The sequence below is a fragment of the Schistocerca nitens genome, chromosome 2 (assembly GCF_023898315.1).
Source record: "Schistocerca nitens isolate TAMUIC-IGC-003100 chromosome 2, iqSchNite1.1, whole genome shotgun sequence".
NCBI classification, from domain to species: domain Eukaryota; kingdom Metazoa; phylum Arthropoda; class Insecta; order Orthoptera; family Acrididae; genus Schistocerca; species Schistocerca nitens.
Window position 1 is genome coordinate 434504486 of NC_064615.1, and position 22151 is coordinate 434526636.

General features: G+C 40.4%; 1 protein-coding gene across 1 annotated transcript in view; it reads left to right on the top strand.

Moving 5' to 3' along the window:
- Window positions 1–22151, top strand: part of LOC126236303 (uncharacterized) — a 451155-nt gene that overhangs the window by 292599 nt on the left and 136405 nt on the right. Inside the window, exon 21 of the mRNA XM_049945503.1 lies at window positions 15887–15997. Coding sequence (XP_049801460.1) covers window positions 15887–15997 — 111 coding nt within the window. The remainder of the gene's footprint in view (window positions 1–15886; window positions 15998–22151) is intronic.

A 22151-nucleotide genomic window follows, 5' to 3' on the forward strand; every position in this document is an offset into this window, starting at 1 on the left:
AAAACTCTTTCTGTGTGTCCATTATCTTGCTGAAATGTAAGCCTGAGATGACTTTCTATGAGGTACAGAATATCATTAGGGACTTACTGTTTTCTTGTAATAATGGTGCTTTGGATGACAACCAAAAGTGTCCTGCTATGAAAAGAAATAGCATCCTAGACCATCACTCCTGGTTGTCAGGCCTTATGGTGGGCAACAGTCATGTTGGTATCCCACCACTATCTGGGGCATCTCCTGACATGTCTTCACCGGTCATTGGGGTCAATTCAATGAGGGATTCATCACTGAAGACAATTCTATTCCAGTCAATTAGATTACAAGCCAAAGATTTGTCTGAAACTATTTGTGCAGCGGTGGGATACCAATTTGAAAGTCACTTTCCACACAGATTGACATCCAGGGGTGATGGTGTGGGGTGCCATTTCTTTTCGTAGTGGTACCCATTTGGTTGTCATCCATGGCACCCTTACAGCGCAATGGTATGTCGACAGTGTGCTACATCCCATTTTTTTGCCCTCCATGGTATGCCATCCTAGGCTTACATTTCAGCAAGATAATGCCCACCTAAACATGATGAAAGTTTTTACTACTTCTCTTCATGCTTGCCCATTGTACCTTGGCCTGCAAGATCACCGTGTACCTCTGCAATTGAGAACATTTGGAGCATTGCAGGCAGGACCCACCAACTGGCTCAGAATTTTGACCATCTACTGTGAAAACTGGACACAATTTGGCACAGTATCCCTCCTGACAACATCCGACAACTCTTTCACTCAGTGCCAAGCCAAATAACTGCTTGCATATGGGCCAGAGGTGGGTCAAAGCATTATGGACTTCCTTAGTTTGTGAAGTTCTTTCTCCTGAGTAAATTACCCAGTTTTTATAAATCATTTGTCTATACATGTACATCACATCTGCTGATTCCTGTCCCATTCAGATAATTCCTTCATGGTGTGTTGTCTTTCCTTTTTTGTCTTAGAGTGTATTTCATATGTATTTGTACATGTATTTCAACTGTATCTCTAGCGATTTCACTTTGGACTTTCATTTTCATGCAGCTTTATGTTTCTGATTTCATATATCTTGAACTATGTGCTGCACAATGATATGATTTTGCTGGTACTTCAAGTGGTATATGTGGTTACTGTCTGCGAAATGTGTTGTGAGTAGAGTTAGTAGTAAAGGTGTAATAAATTAAAACATCATGTTTGGTGTGACATCTTATTCAGCATATGTGGATACTGTCTGTGAAAGGTGTTGTGAATAGAATTAGCAGCAATGAAATAATAAATTTAAATGCCTTGCATAATGCAGCAGTTTTTAGTGCATGTCAGTGTTTATAATGTCATATCTCCTGAACTGTGTGCCATATACACTCCTGGAAATTGAAATAAGAACACCGTGAATTCATTGTCCCAGGAAGGGGAAACTTTATTGACACATTCCTGGGGTCAGATACATCACATGATCACACTGACAGAACCACAGGCACATAGACACAGGCAACAGAGCATGCACAATGTCGGCACTAGTACAGTGTATATCCACCTTTCGCAGCAATGCAGGCTGCTATTCTCCCATGGAGACGATCGTAGAGATGCTGGATGTAGTCCTGTGGAACGTCTTGCCATGCCATTTCCACCTGGCGCCTCAGTTGGACCAGCGTTCGTGCTGGATGTGCAGACCGCGTGAGACGACGCTTCATCCAGGCCCAAACATGCTCAATGGGGGACAGATCCGGAGATATTGCTGGCCAGGGTAGTTGACTTACACCTTCTAGAGAACGTTGGGTGGCACGGGATACATGCGGACGTGCATTGTCCTGTTGGAACAGCAAGTTCCCTTGCCGGTCTAGGAATGGTAGAACGATGGGTTCGATGACGGTTTGGATGTACCGTGCACTATTCAGTGTCCCCTCGACGATCACCGGTGGTGTACGGCCAGTGTAGGAGATCGCTCCCCACACCATGATGCCGGGTGTTGGCCCTGTGTGCCTCGGTCGTATGCAGTCCTGATTGTGGCGCTCACCTGCACGGCGCCAAACACGCATACGACCATCATTGGCACCAAGGCAGAAGCGACTCTCATCGCTGAAGACGACACGTCTCCATTCGTCCCTCCATTCACGCCTGTCGCGACACCACTGGAGGCGGGCTGCACGATGTTGGGGCGTGAGCGGAATACGGCCTAACGGTGTGCGGGACCGTAGCCCAGCTTCATGGATACGGTTGCGAATGGTCCTCGCCGATACCCCAGGAGCAACAGTGTCCCTAATTTGCTGGGAAGTGGCGGTGCGGTCCCCTACGGCACTGCGTAGGATCCTACGGTCTTGGCGTGCATCCGTGCGTCGCTGCGGTCCGGTCCCAGGTCGACGGGCACGTGCACCTTCCGCCGACCACTGGCGACAACATCGATGTACTGTGGAGACCTCACGCCCCACGTGTTGAGCAATTCGGCGGTACGTCCACCCGGCCTCCCGCATGCCCACTATACGCCCTCGCTCAAAGTCCGTCAACTGCACATACGGTTCACGTCCACGCTGTCGCGGCATGCTACCAGTGTTAAAGACTGCGATGGAGCTCCGTATGCCACGGCAAACTGGCTGACACTGACGGCGGCGGTGCACAAATGCTGCGCAGCTAGCGCCATTCGACGGCCAACACCGCGGTTCCTGGTGTGTCCGCTGTGCCGTGCGTGTGATCATTGCTTGTACAGCCCTCTCGCAGTGTCCGGAGCAAGTATGGTGGGTCTGACACACCGGTGTCAATGTGTTCTTCTTTCCATTTCCAGGAGTGTAGTAATATAATTTTGCTGATCCATTCAGTGGTATATGTGAATAGTGTTCGTAAAATATGTCACAAATACAGTCAGCAGTAGTAAAGAGGTAACAAATCGAAGCATCATGCTTCATGTGGCTGTTTTACTGCACAAACAGAGAAAATATACTGAACAATAAACCTTTTTCCTTTCATTATTTTGTGGATGTCATCAGTGAGAAAAAATTTTCATAAAGGTTTGTAATTGCATGTGAAGTTTTTCCAAGTGACTAAGTGCTCTCATTTCTCAAATAGTGGATCACTAAAGTACAGCTATTTGTATGTATTGAGGTGCACTGCTTTTTCACTTCCATCCCTGCCCCTTTGATTGGTAGGTGGTTCTTACCTTGACAGTGATGGTTTCCAGATGGTGAATGATATGTGTACCAAGTTTGGTTGAAATCAGTCCAGTGGTTTAGGGGGAGCCGTGGAACATACATACATCCACCTTTATTAAATGTGTGGATATAGTGAGTAAGATATTGTCTGCTTCTTTAAGAAGAAGAAGCTGGAAGGGCAGCACATGTACTGACAGCAAATGACAGAAGGATTCAGAAGATATTTAGTACAGTGCCTGTAGGAAACAAGAGACTTGGAAGTGTAAAGCTAAGATAGGAGAAAAGTGTCAGTGAAGACCTTAGGAAAACTGGAATTCAGAATCAGAGGAGTTGTGCACAGAATAGCGAAGAATGGAATAATCTTCTAGAGAAGGTAAGGGTCACAAAGGGCCGTCCTACCGATGATGATGATGATGATGATGATGTAGTACTATTAACTCATCATAAATTGGTTAGGTTGGTCCAAATTTTAACACTGTTTAATACCTTGTACAGAAATCTGTTGAGGCAACGTAAATAAAAGTTTTTAACTTTTGTAAATATTTTTATAAAACATTTAGATTAGAAAAAACTATTCACCTTATTTATGTACTCTGTATCTTGGCCATGGAACTAATATTCAGCAATTAGTAGAAATCTAACACATTATTGTAGCCAAGGGAAATGAAAATCCAGAACGAACCACAGCAGTACAATTGAGAAATTGGGAAAAAGATATCACGAAATGAAAGAAATTCAATATGTTAGAATGGAATAATTTAATTGTGATGAGGCACTGGAATTCTGTAATAGGAAAAGGAACAGGATGGAAACTAGTGGGAGAGTATGGACTGGGAGAAAAGGATTGAAAGGGGTAGCTACCTGATAGAGCTTTTTACAGAGCACAGTTTAATTGCTTGGTTTAAGAAGACTGTAATAAGGTTGTTTTTGTAAAAAGAAATCTATACTCACAACCAATAGGGGCTTGCCCCAGTTTACTCACAAGAAGTGATATATGCAATGTGCTCCTCAGCAACAGTGCAAGCTATTTTAAGACCATACTCCAAAGTAAAGTCCAGTCCAGTCCATATCTAAGTTCCACAAATAACAAGTAGAGTCCACAATATAAACACCTCAGGAAAACTGATAACACACTCACCATGCACTCCACATATTTCATTATAATTGACTCTGACTGGCCCTGGGCCGGCTTATAAGCTGGATTCTGATCTGGTCTCATCAAAGGGTGCTCATGGTGCCATCATGTCCAACAGTAATGTTGCATATCTATTTCGTTCCCATCGTCAGATAGCACCACTACATCAGCATGGGCACAGCATATCCAAGAGGGTGCCTGGGCTGCAGCCCTTTGATCAGAGTGACCTTGTAGGTTGCTAGAAAACTAAACAGGGCATTAGATGCAGTGTTAGAATAATTTCCTTACAGAGCTGAGTTTTGAAACTGTGGATAAAGTGCTCTGTGTGACTGTTGAAAGCTGGATGAAAACAATTGGTGCAAAGATGGTGAATCCTGTTAATGTTGCAGAACTGCTTGAAGTCATAGGAGGTAAATGTTGTCCCATTATGAGAAATCCTTGTGATTTGGGGGGCAGGGGGGGGGGGGGGGTGGTTACGTTCAAGAGTAAAGATATTATCCAAGGCCGCGTAGTAGTAGCAATACTGAGATGTGGAAAACAAGAGGGAACTGAGAAAGGAATCAATTATGCCCAACCATATGGAGCCCCAAACTGAGCCAGCAAAATCTAGGTGAATATGTTCCTACAACTCTGCAGCATCAGGCCAGGGAGAGAACCACTGGGAAGGTGCATTTTGATGACCATGAAAGGCAGAACAATGGGAGAACACATCCATGATGGTAGAGGCAGTATTTGGCCAGAATACATGTTGCCACACCAAACTTTTCACACAGAACGTGCCACAATGAGCAGGTACCGGGAGCCACTGCACTTGCAGACTAAGAGAGGGAGGAATCTGATACTTGCAGTGGAACCCTTGGTTTAGTTGTATTTGATGTCGCCATGGCCAGTGGGAACAAAATTGGGGACAAAATTCAGCTGCAAGAGGAATATCCAGCTATCCTTGTTTTAAAAAGTGAGCAAGATAGTGAAACACACCAATTAATTTTCTTAGAAATGTGCTTCGAGGACCGTGGAGAATCGGGACATCGTGTTTACGTTTGTGTATAATGTTGCTATTTGACAGTGGATAGAATAATGAATATTAGATAAGTATTGTGCCCACTGCTGCAGGCAGTGGGCTGTCAGGTCTAGTAAGTGACCTGTAGGGCTAAAAGTGGTGAGCGACAGGTGACGATCGATGACAAGATGAAATTTCTGTTCATAAAGGAATAATTTAAATTTCTGAACTGCGTAAATAATAGCAAGGGCCTCCTGTTCTATTTGAGAAGAAGCATAGGATCCTCCCACCTTGGAAAGCTTGTTGACAGCAAGATGACAGTTTGAAACTTAAAATGTGGACCTTAAAGACTTAGCTGGTTCAGTGGGTAAGAGGGTTCTGCTAGGTCTGCAATGAATTTATCATAAAAATGGAATTTATCTGGAAACTCTTTTAAGTCACATATATTCATGGGAAATCTGCATTTTTGTCAATCACCATAAGGTAATTCCTTATTGGTCCCTATCCATTTTCCAAGAGTTAAAACACTAAGTATGTGAAGGAAGGTTGCATGAGACAACATATGTGCAGGCTGCATTTAACTCCTTTGACTGCCACTCTTCAAAACAAAAACTCAAGGTTTTGAAAGTGGTCCTCCAGAGTTGGCATCTGTGGCCAAAATATTGTCAAGACATGTGCCACAGTTGAGAATATCTTGTAGTAGTTGATCCTTAACCCTTTCAGACCTGAATTTTTCCTGTATGAACGAAAATTTTTATTTATGCTGTGATGCTCTTAGGTGATTTATTTTAATTATTTCAGATGCAAGATTTATACAAAGATACATACCTGTTTTCAAAATCATACATTTTACCCTTGGTTTCTTTTTATGGACCAACATAACTAATTTTGAAATAATCGCTGTTGTAATAAATAAATTGATCATTCAATAATTATCAAACAATAAACAATAATAATATTCAGTTATAAAGTGGACTGTAACTAACCAATCATGTCTGGGTATTCTGGCAGTAACTAGTTGCTGCACAATGCTACACTGCCTTGCTGATATTTTTTATAGTGATGCCCAACAGTTGGCAGCGCTTGTGAATGATCAGATTGAACATTCACAAGTGTGTAAATGAGATTTCCATCAAGGAAAAATATTTCTATTGCAGCTAACAATATTATGAGAAGGAAAGTTACTCACCGTATTGGAGATGCTGAGTTGCAGATAGGCACAAGTCTTTTTGTTGTGCCTATCTGCGTCTAAGCACCTCCGCTATATGGTGAGTAGCAGCTTTCCTTCTGATAATATTGTTTCATTCCATCCTAGATTTTCCATTGCAGCTAAGGCACAATAAAAGTTAATGTACACAATTGTAATCAGTGGGTCCAATTGAGTTAAAATTGTTGAAATATGGCAAGGACTGATAGAATTATGAAAGGAGCTTTTAAGAAAGCATAGTGCCCTTTGGATAGCATGGCATGCACTGTTTCATGAAGTGTAATCCAAAAGCATGGAAGCCTACCCCAAAAACATTGTCCACTTTTGGGTCAGCTGCCACCAGAATATTCACTGAACGAGTGACATCGTTGCAATTAAGTAAAACTGGACACTTTCCTAGCAAAGTTACATGATGACATCCATAGGCCCAAATAGTCTTCTCACTGTCTGCAAAGCTGGTGATCCTAAACTTAAGTAAGTAGATTGGTTTAGCAAGGACACAGAAGCAACCGTGCCCTGTGGAAGAGTAACCTCACAGGGTATGTACCAGTGAATATATCTAAGTACATTTTATGGGCTGTGTTCTGAGAAGTCTGCACTTCTGTAGATTGATAATTCACATGGATCACTTCTGCAGGTTAGGTTACATGTGTGGCAGACTTGCTAAAACATACCTCTTGCAAGTGTCCCTTTTTGCCACATCCATGGTATGCTGCATGCCAATAGTGGCATGTGCCGCATGCATGGTAAAGGAAACAATATTTATAGCTGGACTGCTGATATAGCCATCTCCGCTGGCATAGTTTTTTACAAAGAAGTTCCAACTACGGAGCCGGTGAGGGCTCCACTAGAGGTTACGTGGCACCCCACACAACCACTGCCACAGAGCTGACTACCACATAATTTTATATTGTAAGCAAACTTTCAGCTGCACAGGCAGTTTTTGGGACCTGAACTATAAGCATTATTTCTATCAGAGAAGGATCTGATTTTCTCAGTATGTGGTTTCTCCCTTCCAAGTCAGGTGTAAACTGGACTGTAATGTCTCTGACTACAGAGCCCATGTGTTCTGCCTACACAAACATTTGAAATTGCAATTCCTATTTAATTCATGTAGGTCAGTATTTCAGTCAAGTGATCTAGTTTGGTATATACTGACAAGAACATTGGCATTTGGCTTTACAAGCAGGAAATTTGACAAGTCGAAAAATATAACTGCACGTTTCCTAACAATTTCACTGTGTGTAACATAGCTGTCTTTAGCCCCTGAAACCCAGCACAGTTTCACAGTTTGTGTTAGGAGATGTTGTAAGTGATTGAAAACCCACACTTTTGCCTAATTAAAAAAATGTTCAAGGCCTGATTTGTGTGTGTCACTGTCCCATCCTTATTGCTATATTTGTAAAAGGCAATTTACATATACAAACAAGAGGAGCTTGCCCCTGTTTATTTGTAACAAGAGATATATACAGGATGCTCCTTGGAAACAGTGTAAGCTACCTTAAGTCCAAAACAAAATCCCATCTATAGCAACTCAAGTCCACAGTATAAACACCTGAGCAAATACGATATCACATTTGCCACACACTCCACAGGTCACATCACAACTGACTCAGCCTGGCACTGGGCTGGCTTATATTCTGGATTCTGGTGTAGTCTTGTTAGAGGGCACTCCTGATAAGAAGTGAATTGTGAATAGTGGTGTCATAATGTTCAACAACAATGTCGCACCAGCTGTTAGGTTTCTGTAGTGACATTGGGTTGTGCTACTACAATTGTGTATGTGGAAGAGATGTGGAGACACCAGAACTTTTCAAATAGTTTTTATAATGGTAAGATAGAGATCCTGAAAGCATGGTTCAAAATGCAAAACATTGCCAGCAACAGGATGTGCCATAAGTGCTTCCTCCAAGTTTGTCTTTCACCTTCAGCTGTGGTGGGGTACAATGTTAATTTAAAAAATCTACTGCTTCAAATGGTTGCATACTGGGTAAGCAGGCAATGCCCTTTTGAGTTAGTTAGGGGAATGCTGATGGTGGCCAGGCAAAGCAGTCAGTGAGTCTGAGTCTTTGTCACGGTGTGTGTGGTGGGCCATGGACACACGGTTATCTTTCAGAGTTACTGAGAGTAGTTTTGTTTTTTGATGTTTTATTTTGGGTTGATGTACTTTGAAGAATTATGTATTTAGAGATTGTTGATTACCTCAGTTAACTTCAGGTGGTCAGTGTTTGGAAGTTAAGTGATGATGTGTTTTTCTACTGGTATTAGCTATTGTTAAAGGAATATAAGCGGGGACTAGGAATTTCTCACTCTTGGTGATACATTGTTATGCCTGCCGTACTTTTCCTTGAGTTGAATTCATTTAACTTTTGTTGAGTGAGGGTTAGTGTTACTCTATTGTTCTTTAAATATTTATTAAATATTTATGCGATTTTAAGTGCTGCACCAATTAGCCTGGGACCTATTAAGCCTGGTGTGCTGCGGATATGTTGTTTTTCATTTGACCACGTACAAGTTCATCAGTGTTAGTAATATTCATGAGGAGGGGTTTCATTTTTGTATAAATATATCTATTGAAGGGGCTTGCCTTGGGTTACAAATATTTCCTTAATTTTCATGGTAGCAGATAGTATTAGGGTGACATTGCACATATTTACAGGGCAGCACATCCAGAATTCAGTGCGTTTTGTTCACCAAATTCTTGTAATACTTTGCTAGGCATTTGTGCTCATATTTATTGTTTTATTACTAAGTTTGAATAATTGATTGTGCTTCATTAGGTTTCCAGTTTAGGTTTATCTGGTGGTCACTGACTTTTGAAATTGTTAAGTAGGGGAATCACTGGAGTATTCAGCTGAAGATAAAGTCTGTTTTGCTTGTTTTTCTCTTTTTAACTGTCAGTGGTTGTCATGTGCAGTTCATATTTGGGGGAATTAAGACAATTCTTAATTGTATTGGAGCTAATGCCCAATACATATTATGTCAGTTAAAACAGGTCACTTGCTATATTTAGTTGTTGGTCTCCATATGAAGTTATACTTCAATGTATTTGAAGTGACCAGTGTCGCATTTCTAAGTATGTTGTTAAACACATATAATCTTAAGCCTTATAGAGCAGTAATTATGGTGTGGATTAATTGCCCTAGTTGGTTGTTGGTTGTTGGTTCTGCTCCCTCACTGGGATCTTGTAAATAGAGGGTGTTTAAGTATTGTGAAAGGGATAAACTCCAGCCCTCTGCTCAAGTATTGCTCATGGGACCGAGCAGGAGTTTCAAATGTTAAGCTGCAGAGTGTGGTTACTAGGTTATCAGGGTTGTGCCCTGATGTTATAATTGAAATCGGTAGGGTTATTTGTCTAGCTGATTTGGATTTTGTGGTTTGTTTGAGTTAGTCAAATTTACAAGGTGGAACTGAGATTGATTCAAGATCCTAGTTATCTTGATAAGAAGGAGCTGATGTATGGCATTACAACTAGAGGGATAAACACCAGGGAACTGTTATGGAGATGTTGGAGCTGGTGGAGGAGATCAAATAAAAGCCACTGGTAGTGTAGCCCCAGGAGGAACAGGAGAGAGAATCTGCACTTCCTATCATTTATAAGGCATTGGAAGAACTTGATATTTGTCTGAATCTTTTGGTTAATAATGTTCTATGTACAGATCAAGTTTGTAAGCTGGGTGCTAAGCTGGAACATTACAGGAACAGAGATAAGAAGGAGCCCTCAGACCAAACAGTGTGGAACAATAACTGTCGGCATTGATGGTTGCACCTCTGGCATGAAATCCAGCAGGATTTGTCCACAGCTATACCAGACGGCTGTTAACATCATTTTCCCAACAGATGGTGCTGAATAGAATTTTTTTGTCACAGGTGAACCTGGATGTTTCCACACCGTGCACTGCTGCTTGGATTCCAGCATGAAATGAAGTATCCATGTTTCATCACTAGTGACAGTGCGGTTCAGGAAACCTCCACCATCCTTGGAGTACCATTCTACATGATTCAGTGAAGGCATCATTTGCTTGACTTTCATCAGTTACTTAGGCAGCCACTGACATGGAACCTTCCAGTACCCTAAGGACGAATGAACGATGTCCCATTTGACATGCCAAGTACCTGGGAAAGGGCTGTGATGTGCACACACCGGATCTGCTCTTTGACCTTTACATATACGTGGTATTGTTGTTGTCAGTCGGTTACGAACGCGGCCTCCCCAACCGCTCGTTGTCATACAAGACTTCATGGACTATGTCACACTCACAACACCACCACCTCACAGTTCTCAAAGCGAGACAGTTTTCCCCATGTGTGGGCTGCATTTCCCTGTAGATCTCGATTGGTGTGCATCCCTTGCTCCATAGAAAATGTATCACACTTCATTGCTCTAACACCATTGACATGTGAAGCACAAGTGCCATCTTAAACAACTGACAGCAGTGTCATGTGGCGGAGCTACTGGCCAATAATGCCAGCACGAATCAAGAAAGGTCTAACACTGGGAATGGATATGTTGACTTCGCATTTACACCCGTAATTTGGCTAAAAAATGTAGGGCCAAAGACTTTTCCTTTGTAGATAGAGTTAAACTGAATGTGAGAGTCTTGTGTGTATAATTTAATCAAATAGAAGTTGTACATATTCCTGAGAGAATGCGGCCTCAGGACTGACAGAGAGTGATGTTTTACGAAAAGCCTTATGATTTTGTTACCCTGACTGATACAGCTAGTAACCTGCAGGAGATTGCTTATGTCAATCAATGAAGGAAAGAGAAAGAAATAAGGGGAGCTAAACCATGTGAGAATATCATATATGCAGCCCAAGGTAACTTAAGGTATTTTGCTTGTGGTGGTCCTGGCCACCTAGCCTGGCACTGCCCTGTATGTTGAGGCAGATGAGTGGAACGATAAAGTCGCAACTCATCCTGCTTGGTTACTGTGGTAGAAGTGCAGGTTTGATCAGTTACAACCATGAAGTGGAGGCAGTCTAAACAGCTTCCATACATATATGTTAATAATGAGCCAGGTTATGGGTTGTTGGATTCTGGCAGTGTAATTATTAAGCAAAGAGGGGAAGGGGTGAGGACATGAGTTCTGAAAAGTGGAAGGAATAAGTAAAAGGACAGCATAAAGTAAATAAATTTGAAGACAATATTACCTAAATACAATTAGAAATGTCTGAGGATGAGATGGGGGTAGAGTACTGCGAAGATATCTGACAGAACACTGAAAGGCCGAAGTCTAAACAAAGCACCTGGAGTAGGTAGCATTTCTCCAGAATAACTATGTATGCACAGGATGTATGAGACAGGAAAAATACACCAGACTTCAAGAAGAATTCAATGATCACAACTCAAAAGAAGGTAGGTGCTGGTTGATGTAAGTATTATGGAATTATCCGTTTAAACAATGGAAACGCCATGTAGGAATATCAACAATGTGGGGAAAGATAGATTGCTAGTACTATAAAGAAGACATGTTAAGTTGCAGACAGACACAATTAATAGACACTTTTTATTGTGGTGTCGTTTCCTGTACTTGTCGGCAACTTAACATGTCCTCATTATTGTAAATACCAATCTGTCTTTTCCTACATTGTTGAATCATCAGTTTAGCAAGTCACAGTTGGCAATACTAACACAAAATATTTGCCAAAGGATGGACTGACAGGTAGAAGTTGATGTAGGGGAAGATTATTTTTGGCTCCAGAGAATTGTAAGAACACATAAAGCAATACTGACCATATGACTTACCTTAGAACATAGGTTGAAGAAAGACCAGCATACATTTATAGTATCATTTTTTTTCTCCTGAAAAAGCTTTTGACATCGTCCTGTGGAATACTCTCTTTGAAATTCTGCAGTTATCAGGGATAATGTACAGAATGTAAAACGTTACCTAGAAGTATGCCTTGTACAGTAACCAGAGCGCCATTATAAGACTCTAAAGAACATGAAAGGGACACAGTAGTGGAGAGCAGAGTGAGATGGTGTGGTATCCTAGCTTCCATGTTATTCAGTCTGTACATGAAGAAGTAGTGAAAGAAACTAAGGAGAAATTTGGAAAAAATATGAATGTTCACTGAGAAGAAATAAAAATGTTTAAGGTTTACTGACAATGTTTATTTCTGCTAGAAAGAGCAAAGGACTTGGAAGATCAGTTGAATAAAACTGATAGTGAATTGAAAGTAAGCTATAAGCTGAAAATCAGCAAAAGTAAAATAATCGTAATGGAATATAGCTGAATTAAATCGTATGATGATGATAGGAAATGAGATACTGTCAAGTGGAGTTAAGCTGCCTGCTGTGGTGCAGTCGACCGAAAAGTTCAATTTACCGATCAAAAGTTCTTAAAGCAAGGAAATGGCTAAATGTATGTAACCTATATCTGAATACTAGTCACTTTTAGAACTGATTTTTTAACCTTCTTAATAAACCAAAACTTTTAATCGTGGGCTCGCATAAAACAACTCACGTAACATAGTACCCTATGACTATAATATCAATGAGTCTCTGTTGTAATTGGCCAACCCATACAAATACCTGAATGTAACACTCTGTGGAGATAAAAATGGAATGATGACATAGGTTCAGTCTTGGGCAAAGCAGTGGTAGACTTTGGTTTATTGGTAGAATACTGGGGAAGTGCAATCAGTTTACAAGGGAGATTGCTTAAAAATCACTTGTGTGACTGGTTCTACAATATTGCTCAAATATGTGGGACCCATACCAAATAGAATTAACATTTGATATTGAATGTATACAGAAAAGGGCAGTGTGAATGGTCAATTTCATCTGTCGGAGAGTGTCATAGATGCACTGAGGGAACCGAACTGGGAGACTTGAACTATCCTAGGAAAGTCTCTTAACAAAGTCTCTGAACTGGTTTTAAATGGTTGGTTACTCATGGGATATACTACAACTCCTATGTATCACTCACATAGGGCTCGAGAGGGTAAGATTAGAATAATCACTGCACACACAGAGGCATTCAAACAATCATTCTTCCCACACTCCTTACTTGAATGGAACAGGAAGAAACCATAATAACTGTTACAATGTGACGTACCCTCTGCCATGCACCTCACAATGGTTTGCAGAGTATAGATGCAGAGGTAGGTATTTGTCTTGTAGGCCACAGTTCTGTTTGTTTCATCATACAATTAGGGCCATAAGAATTGTTAGTGTGAAAATGCTGTATGTGTGCATATGTAAATTGGGTGACTTGAAAAAATATAGCCAAGAAGTTTCACGACTATAATTGGAAGGAGAAACAGCATTGGTCATATTTTTTTTGTTTTATTATCCGCAAAATCGATTTTCGGTCACTTAGTGACCATCCTCAGTGCTGTAATGCACAGTTAAAATTGGTAGGCACTGGTACCAATTTTAATTGTATATTACAGCACTGAGGATGGTCACTAAGTGACCGAAAATCAATTTTGTGGATAATAAAACAAAAAACTATGACCAATGCTGTTTCTCCTTCCAATTATATCCATTATCTGGTTGTGGTGCACAGAACACTCCATGGAGTTGCCAATCAATAGTTTCACGACTGTCTATCACATAAATTTTAAATTGAAAACTAAACATTAGCAATGGTAGCCAAGCATATAAAATTCCCAAAGGCCCACTGATAAACAGGATTTATAGTAATGGTAAAACACAAGGTTACCAGCCAATTTTTAGTGATAAAGAAGAAGAAGGGGCTCTCCTGACCAGTCCAATTGATTGCGAAAATGGGAGGTTTTCTGCCTTCTGCCCTAGATGTTCAATACATATAACAAAGGCAATCCTTGACAGATAAATGGTGTTAGTTCAATACCGCTCCAAGGAAACAGTGAACATCAAGGAGGTAAACTTCTTACAAAATGCCAAGAACAGCTAGATGTTATTTTGTTTGTGCAGCCTTTAATTGATGATGATGACCGGTTGAGGTTTCAAATGTTGTAGAAAATTTTTCAAACCCAACAATTGGAAGAAGGGGCATGTTTCTTTTTAAGTTGCCATTTCAGGGCTCAGTGTACAGTGGACACAGATTTGCGCGCGTTTCTGTGGGATTTCAAAAACCAAATTTATGATCACATTTTTTGTCCTTACACTATTTTTTGTATGTGACTCTGATGTTAGTATCAAAATTTAATTACAATGCCAGATTTAATTTACAAGCATTGATAAAATTCTAGAACAGTTAGTCACCCTAGAGTCATTAACAATCCACAGTTATCATATAACAGATAATCAGTCAAATGCACCCCCAGGTGGGGTGAGTTTGAATGACACAGTTCTTTTTTAATTTTCCTATCTATTAGAGCAAATGTTAACAAAAACCAAAACTTTTATTACTAGCACTCAGTACCCATGCTCTGAAAGAAAAACCAATATATTAATTTTATTAGTTTCAAAAATATCAAAGTTTAAAGTCCAGAATTACACAAGTTCACCCAATATGATGGTACTAAAAGCAGTTGACAATTTTTGCTATTTAAGTACTAAAATAACTGACAAAGGTAGAAGTAAAGAGTTTGTATAATGCAAACTGACAGTAGCAATAAAAGCTTTTCCAAAAACAGAAAAACCTAATTTTTTTGAGTGTTGGGAAGTCTTTGAATGTGTTTATATTGAGTGTACTTTTATATGAAGGTGAAACAAGTAAACACTAGCACTCTCTAAATATGGAGAAACTAATAATTAAAAATTTATGATAAATGTTAAGCAAGAAGAGGATAGAAGGTTTTGAAATGTGGTGTTGCTTAAAGATGCTAAAGATTAGATGGGTAGATTGAATACAGCTAATAAAAAGGTACCAAATAAGATTAAAGATTAGGGACTTTATGGCGCAACTTGATTAAAAGAACAGGATGGTTGAGATCACACATCCTGAAGTATGAAGGAATAGTTAATTCAGTCAGGAGGGAAGGGTGGGGGGTAATAATACAGAGGGAGACCAAAGTTTGACTACAGTAAATAGGTTCAAGTGGATTTAGTTGCAGCAGTTATGTTAAGATAAAGAGACTCACACAGGATATACCTTTGTTGAGAGCTGCATTAAGCCAGTCTCTGGATTGGATCTCCAATTCTTCTGGCTATGATGGTACAGATTAGCAGAGATGTTTTTGATATGTTACCCTTCCAAGTGTGAACATGTGTCTCAAGATTGCAAATGACTAGAGAAAACCAGTGTTGTAAGAGTTACTGTAGTTGATGTGTTAGAATGTGAAATTGATACATAATTAATTTTGAGTAAGAAGGGAATGTAATGAGCTTTTATAACATGCTTATGCTTAGTATTTATTTTTTTCAAATACTTCTACTTCTCTTATTTCTTGGTTGTTAGCCTACATACTTTTGAAATGTATTGTAGTATGGTATTAATTTCACATAACTTCCAGTCAAGTTCACCTCAACGAACATCGTCTGATGTATTGAGTGATAAAGAAGGGCAACATCATCTGCTCCCCCAGGAAGTGGACACATCATTAGTTACTGGAACAATAGTTCAGGTGAGTATTCAATCTCGTTTTGTGGTTAATTTTGTAAATCTGGACTATTATATTTTACTTGTTACCAATTTATCTTCTTCCTCTGATGAAAACATTCTCTCTCTCTCTCTCTCTCTCTCTCTCTCTCTCTCTCTCTATGTGTGTGTGTGATGTATGTGTGTGTGTGGGGGGGGGGGGGGGGAGGGGGGGACGGCAATGTAGTTGCACGCATGCTAAGAGAAAATGTATTCATTGTTTCAATTGTTGCACTACACCCACTTTCAAGCCATATCAAAAATCTCATAGTTAATGAGAATAGGGTTCAAACAAACTACAGGTGACATTCTATATCAAAGAAGGAAATCATATACATGTCAGACATGTAAATGTGTTTTCTTATTAATTGTAAAGGCAACAATCAACAGAACAACTGGAAAATCTGTACATGCAAAGAATTGTCTGAGCAAAGAACACTGAGAGTATCATAAAAACACAAAGATTATTGCTACTATTTCTTCTTTCTACAATAGGTTATCAGAAATGTTATACACATCATAACTGATAATTTAATTTACCAAGACATTTGGATATAACTACAGCAAAACATGGAATTCGACACTGATCACATTAAAATAGTTTCAACTACATAGGAAAAAGGCACTATGAAAGGGGAAGTGGGTTTTTTCTTTTTTTTCAATTAGGAGCCTAATTAATGTGGCCCATTTTGATAGCCTTCAAGCTGAGCCTTTATTGTTGAGATGATAAAGATTCAAGCTCATCTGCTATGTGCCATATATTTTGCTACAAATATAAATCCCTATACTAGCATCTTCCTCTAACAATCGTCACCATCCCAAGATTTGCTTCATCAAAATTTTAGAAATTTTTATTGGCATCATCTGATGAAATCACTGAGATCCACTGGAATAATGTCATTATAATACAAAAATATTTGATTCTAAACTCTTGCCACACTGTGGGAAACATGGTATTTTTTAAAGTGTTTTGATAAACACTTGCATTCAGTTTTCCATCAATCAGAACTACTGGACCAAGCGTAAACAAAAAACAACCTCACATCACATTTGCCCAGTGTCACTGTCTACACAAAAGTCTCTTATAAATACTGTTAGCCAGGTTTGATCAACAACCAACCATTTGACTGCCACAATATGTTATGTCGCATCATTTTTCATGGTCACCATGGAGAACTGAGTCCTCACCCACAATTACTTCTCCTTTGAAGGCACCATCTATAAACAAATCTGAGGCATGGCAGCGGGCACCCATAACACCACCCTGTGGCAGTCTAGAGGAATCCTTCCTGAATACCCAGAATCCCAAACTCCACACATGGTTCAGATTCACTGATGTCACCTTTGTGATCTGTATTGTGTCTGAGAACCCCCTGTCCACATTCCTCCAGCACTTCAACACCTTCTCCCCAATTCACTTCACCTGGTCCACCTCATCTCAACAAGCCACCTTCCTCAATATTGACCTCCACCTCATAGATAGCTACATCAGAACCTCCATCCATATCAAACCTCCACTTTGACAGCTACCACCCATTCCACATCAAGAAGTCCCTTCGATACAGCCTATCCACCCATGGCTGTCGCATCTATAGTGATGAGCAGTCCCTCTTGAAATATACCAGGGGTCTCACTGAGGCCTTCAGAGACCTTAATTACTCTCCCAATCTTGTACAGAAACAGTACTCCCATGTCTTATCTCTCCAGGCACCCACCACCTCCCAAAGTCACAGCATCCGCCCATAGAGGAGTATACCCCTCGTGACTCAGTACCACCCAGGACTGGAGCTACTGAATCACATTCTCCACCATGGTTTTGACTTTCTCTCATCATGCCCTGAAATGAGAAATCCACTGCACCTACACAATATCCTTGTCCATCCCTACAAAACTCCTGCTACCAACTCCTTGCCTCATAGCTCATATACCTGCAATAGACCTATATGCAAGACCTGTTCTGTGCATCCTCCCACCACCTACTCCAGTCCAGTCTCAAGCATCACCTATGTCATCAAAGGCAGGGCTACATGTGAAACCAGTCATGTGTTCTACAAGCTAAGTTGCAACTACTGTGCTGCATTCTACATGGGCATGACAACCAACAAGTTGTCTGTTCACATGAATGGCCACCAACAAACTGTGGCCAAGGAACAGCTGGAACATCCAGTTGCTGAGCACATTGCTCATCGCAACATTCTTCATGTTATTGACTGCTTCACATCCTGTGCCATATGGATCCTTCCTATCAACACCAGCTTCTCTGAATTTCTCATGTGGGAACCTGTTCTCACTCCACAGCCTTCTACTCCACAGCCCTCTACTCCACAAGTACACCTACAGTCTCTTTATCACCCCTCCCCCTCCCCCCCAAACCCAGTTTAACCTTCTGACTGCACCAGCTGCCCTACCCTCTTTCCACCTCATCCCTGTATGCTCCCACGAACAGCACTTCACCGTCCCCCATCCATACTCTGCTTTCCTTCGAAGATTAGTCTCACTGGCAGGTCAGCAGGAAGCAACTTCTGAGAATGGGTGATTTTGTATGGACAGCAATGCAAGATATTCCATAGGATTATATGCACAATGCTTGCAGGCAGGTCCAGTGTTTGGGCAATTCCCTGTACACTACATGTTTGAACCCACTGCTCAACCCCTGCTGCAGTTCTGTGGCCACATCTTCGACAGACATTGGATCAGCTGCTTTCCTCCCTCTGCCACAGTGCACTTCAAAAGAATGTGTCCTTTTGAATTTTGTAATCATTTTCTTCAGACCCGAAGCAGACATCAGATTAGCACCTTTAACCATACCCTTGAGTGTCTGGAACTCCTGCAGGGCTACTGGTGCAGAGTCATCATTCTTGTAAAAGAGCTTTACCAGCAGCGCACAGTCCTTCTTGGAAACTGTCATGTTAGGTGTCTCGGGCACAAACTAGGGAACAGCCATGTGCTGCACATCTGTTGGTGTGCATATTCTGCTGCTTATTGCACCATCTCATCTCATAAGTCGTTGTGCTCATTGCTGAGCGTTGTGACCCAAGAACCAAGCGTCTCCATCCCGGATGGTTGCCAGCTTCTGTTAGTGCCTGCTGAAGAGGTAGACCAGAGATCTTCTTGATTTGATCTATCCATCTGTTTGCTGCTCTTCCTCTTGGTCTCGTGCCCTCTCCAGTGAGTCTCACTAACCCCTAGAATATCCAGGCCATGTATGTCCATTTCTCTTTCTACTAAGGCATTTCTTTCTACTGCGCCATCTATTGGTCAGATTTACATGAAAAAAATTTGTTTTTGTGCCATGACTTTTCCGCTGGATCAGTAATATGCTGTTCAAATTTGACGTCATTTGGAGCAGTTGGTCTCTTTCTACAGCATTTTGAAGCTTGATTTTAATTATGGACGCCCTGTATATGCCAAGAAAGTGGGTCAGTGATGAGAAAGACCCGCCTTTGTTTCATAACAAAATATGGAAAATTTTGTTTTTTGTCTTAAGAGGGATTATATTATACTGTATTGAGATTCTATTTTGTACATGACACACACCTACCATACTGCAAATGAACAATACAGAGTTGCACACAAGTCCTGTTTGCCCTTAGTATGTAGACTGCCTGCAAAGATAAATATAGAAGTAATAGAAAGAAGATGAGTAAAAAATAATAGCTATAACAATGAAAAATATATAAATAAAGACAAAAAATAAAGAGGCTAGAGCATGTTTTCCCCCACTTTAAACTTGCACTGCTATCAGTTTGTTTCTTGCCTTACTTTAATATACTGTTAACTACTGCTTTACAAGAGAGTAGTAGATCTGATAGTTGGGAGCCACCCACTGTTTTGCTTACTCCAGACTCCTATAAATCAAATAAAAGTAATGTTATTGTATTATACAATCATTTCTACATCAACTAATAAGCTAATAGATGCATTAACACTGTAATACTTTAGATTTGAAATCCCTAGCGATAACTGTGCATGTCAGTGAGTACAGATGAGAGTATGACAGTTACTCATAAAATTATGAAATAAAAGGTGTCAGCAATCTGTCAAAAAATTGATTAAATACAAATATTAGCTATTGGTTTCCAACATAGACTATCCATATACATTGACAGAAATAACGGCAACACCAAAAAATAATTAACGTAGGGTAATGAAATTTTAGGAATGAATTTGTCTAAGAAACATATTTAAGTGATTATCATTGCAAGATCACAGGTTAATGTTAGCTTGAGATAAGCCATTTTTGGATGATGCTGGAGTTGTTGTCTGATGATGGCCCATATGTGTTCAAGAGGAGACGTATCTGGTGACTGATCAGGCCCAGGCAATATGTCAACGCACTGTAGAGCATGTTGGATTACAATAGTGGTATGTAGGCACGTGTTATCCTGTTGGAAAACACCTTTGAAATGCTGTTCTGGGGTGGCAGCACAACAGGCTGCATCACCAGACTGACAAACAATTTTGTAGTCATGTTGTGTGAGATAACCATGAGAGTGCTCCTGCTGTCATACGAAATCGCAGCCCAGACAATAACTCCAGGTGCAGGTCCAGTGTGTAGTGTTGCAAGCCCTTAACTGGCATCCTAACCAACACACTGCCATAACTGACACCAAAGCAGAATCATCTTCCATCAGAAAACACAACAGATCCCCACTCTGCCCCCAATGAGCTCTTTCTCGACTCCACTGAAGTCGCAAATGGTGGTGGTTTGGGGTCAGTGGAATGCATGCGGTAGGACATCTGGCTCAGGGTTGTTCTTGAAGTAACTGATTTGTAACAGCTATTAGTGTCACTGTGGTACTAACTGTTGCTCAAATTGCTGCTGCAGATGCTTTATGATGCACCAGAGCAATACACCGAACATGATGGTCTTCCCCCTCGGTAGTGTCACGTGACCATCTGGACCCCGGTCTTCTTGCAACTGTACATTCTTATGACCACTGCTGCCAGCAATCATATGCAGTGGCTACATTCCTTCGAAGTCTTTCTGCTATATTGCAGAAGGAACAGCCAGCTTATTGTAGTTCTATTACAGAAAGGGTGTCACCTGATACTACTGCTACAATGAAAAGTTTATCTGCTAAATATCTACCAGCAGCTTGCATTCTATGGAAATGACAGTGAAATTTGTATGGCTGTTAGGTACATTTATGAACATAATATAAACAAACTTCTGAACACTCATTTTTCTCAAAATAATAATAATAATAATAATAATAATAATATTTGCACTTGCATATTTAGTACTCAGAGTGGTCTGTGTACCTACTGAAAGCTGGACTTTCTTTAATTGAATATTATTTTTCTGCATGGTCAGGAACAGAGCTTAAAATCCCAATATGACATAGAGAGGGTGTTGTGACTGCCCTAGCAAAGTATGGATTAAAGTTCTCAAAATATGTGTGGTGTTGGGCCCCCAAGGGAGTATTGATCAGTGTCTTGTTGGGAATAGGCCAAAATGATGTGCCTTTCTTTCTATGGACTATATGGTCAGAGTACATTATTTGACAATGTTATCAGTATTTTTGAGTATCTATAATTCCCATGTGGCATCCATGGATAAAGAGTCTGTAGAGGACGGACTTTTTATGTGGCAAGTGTGAAAACTGCCAATTGTTAGTGCTTACAGGGTTTAATATGGACAGAGTTTTGGGGAAGTAGCTTACTGAGCAAAGGAAGAATTGGGTGAAGTATTCCAAACCAGAAAAAGAGGAGAGGAAGGGGAACAAAAGCTGACATGTAAAGAAATAGTCCTCCAACAAAGTGCATGTCCACTTGCCTGCTGGATGCCAGCTGTCTTACATGTTTAACTTGGAAACAAACAGAAAACTGATTGCGAGAAAATGATATTTGTGTTAAATTACTTAAGCCTATTTTCAATACAATTAACTGTTACTTCAGCACCTGCATACACATTGTATCCACATTCACAAATAGAATCACTTATATAGTCACATAACTGTATTGTGTTCTAGAACCATATCTGCAAAAATAAGTTTCTGAATGGGTGAAATTAAGATTCCAAAGAGCCTCTCCACTGTAGATGCTATCGATCAGTTTACCAATTTGTGCAAAATAACAACCATCATAATTTATTGTGATGCATGCTGAGACATTCAAGTGTGTAAATCTAAACATTA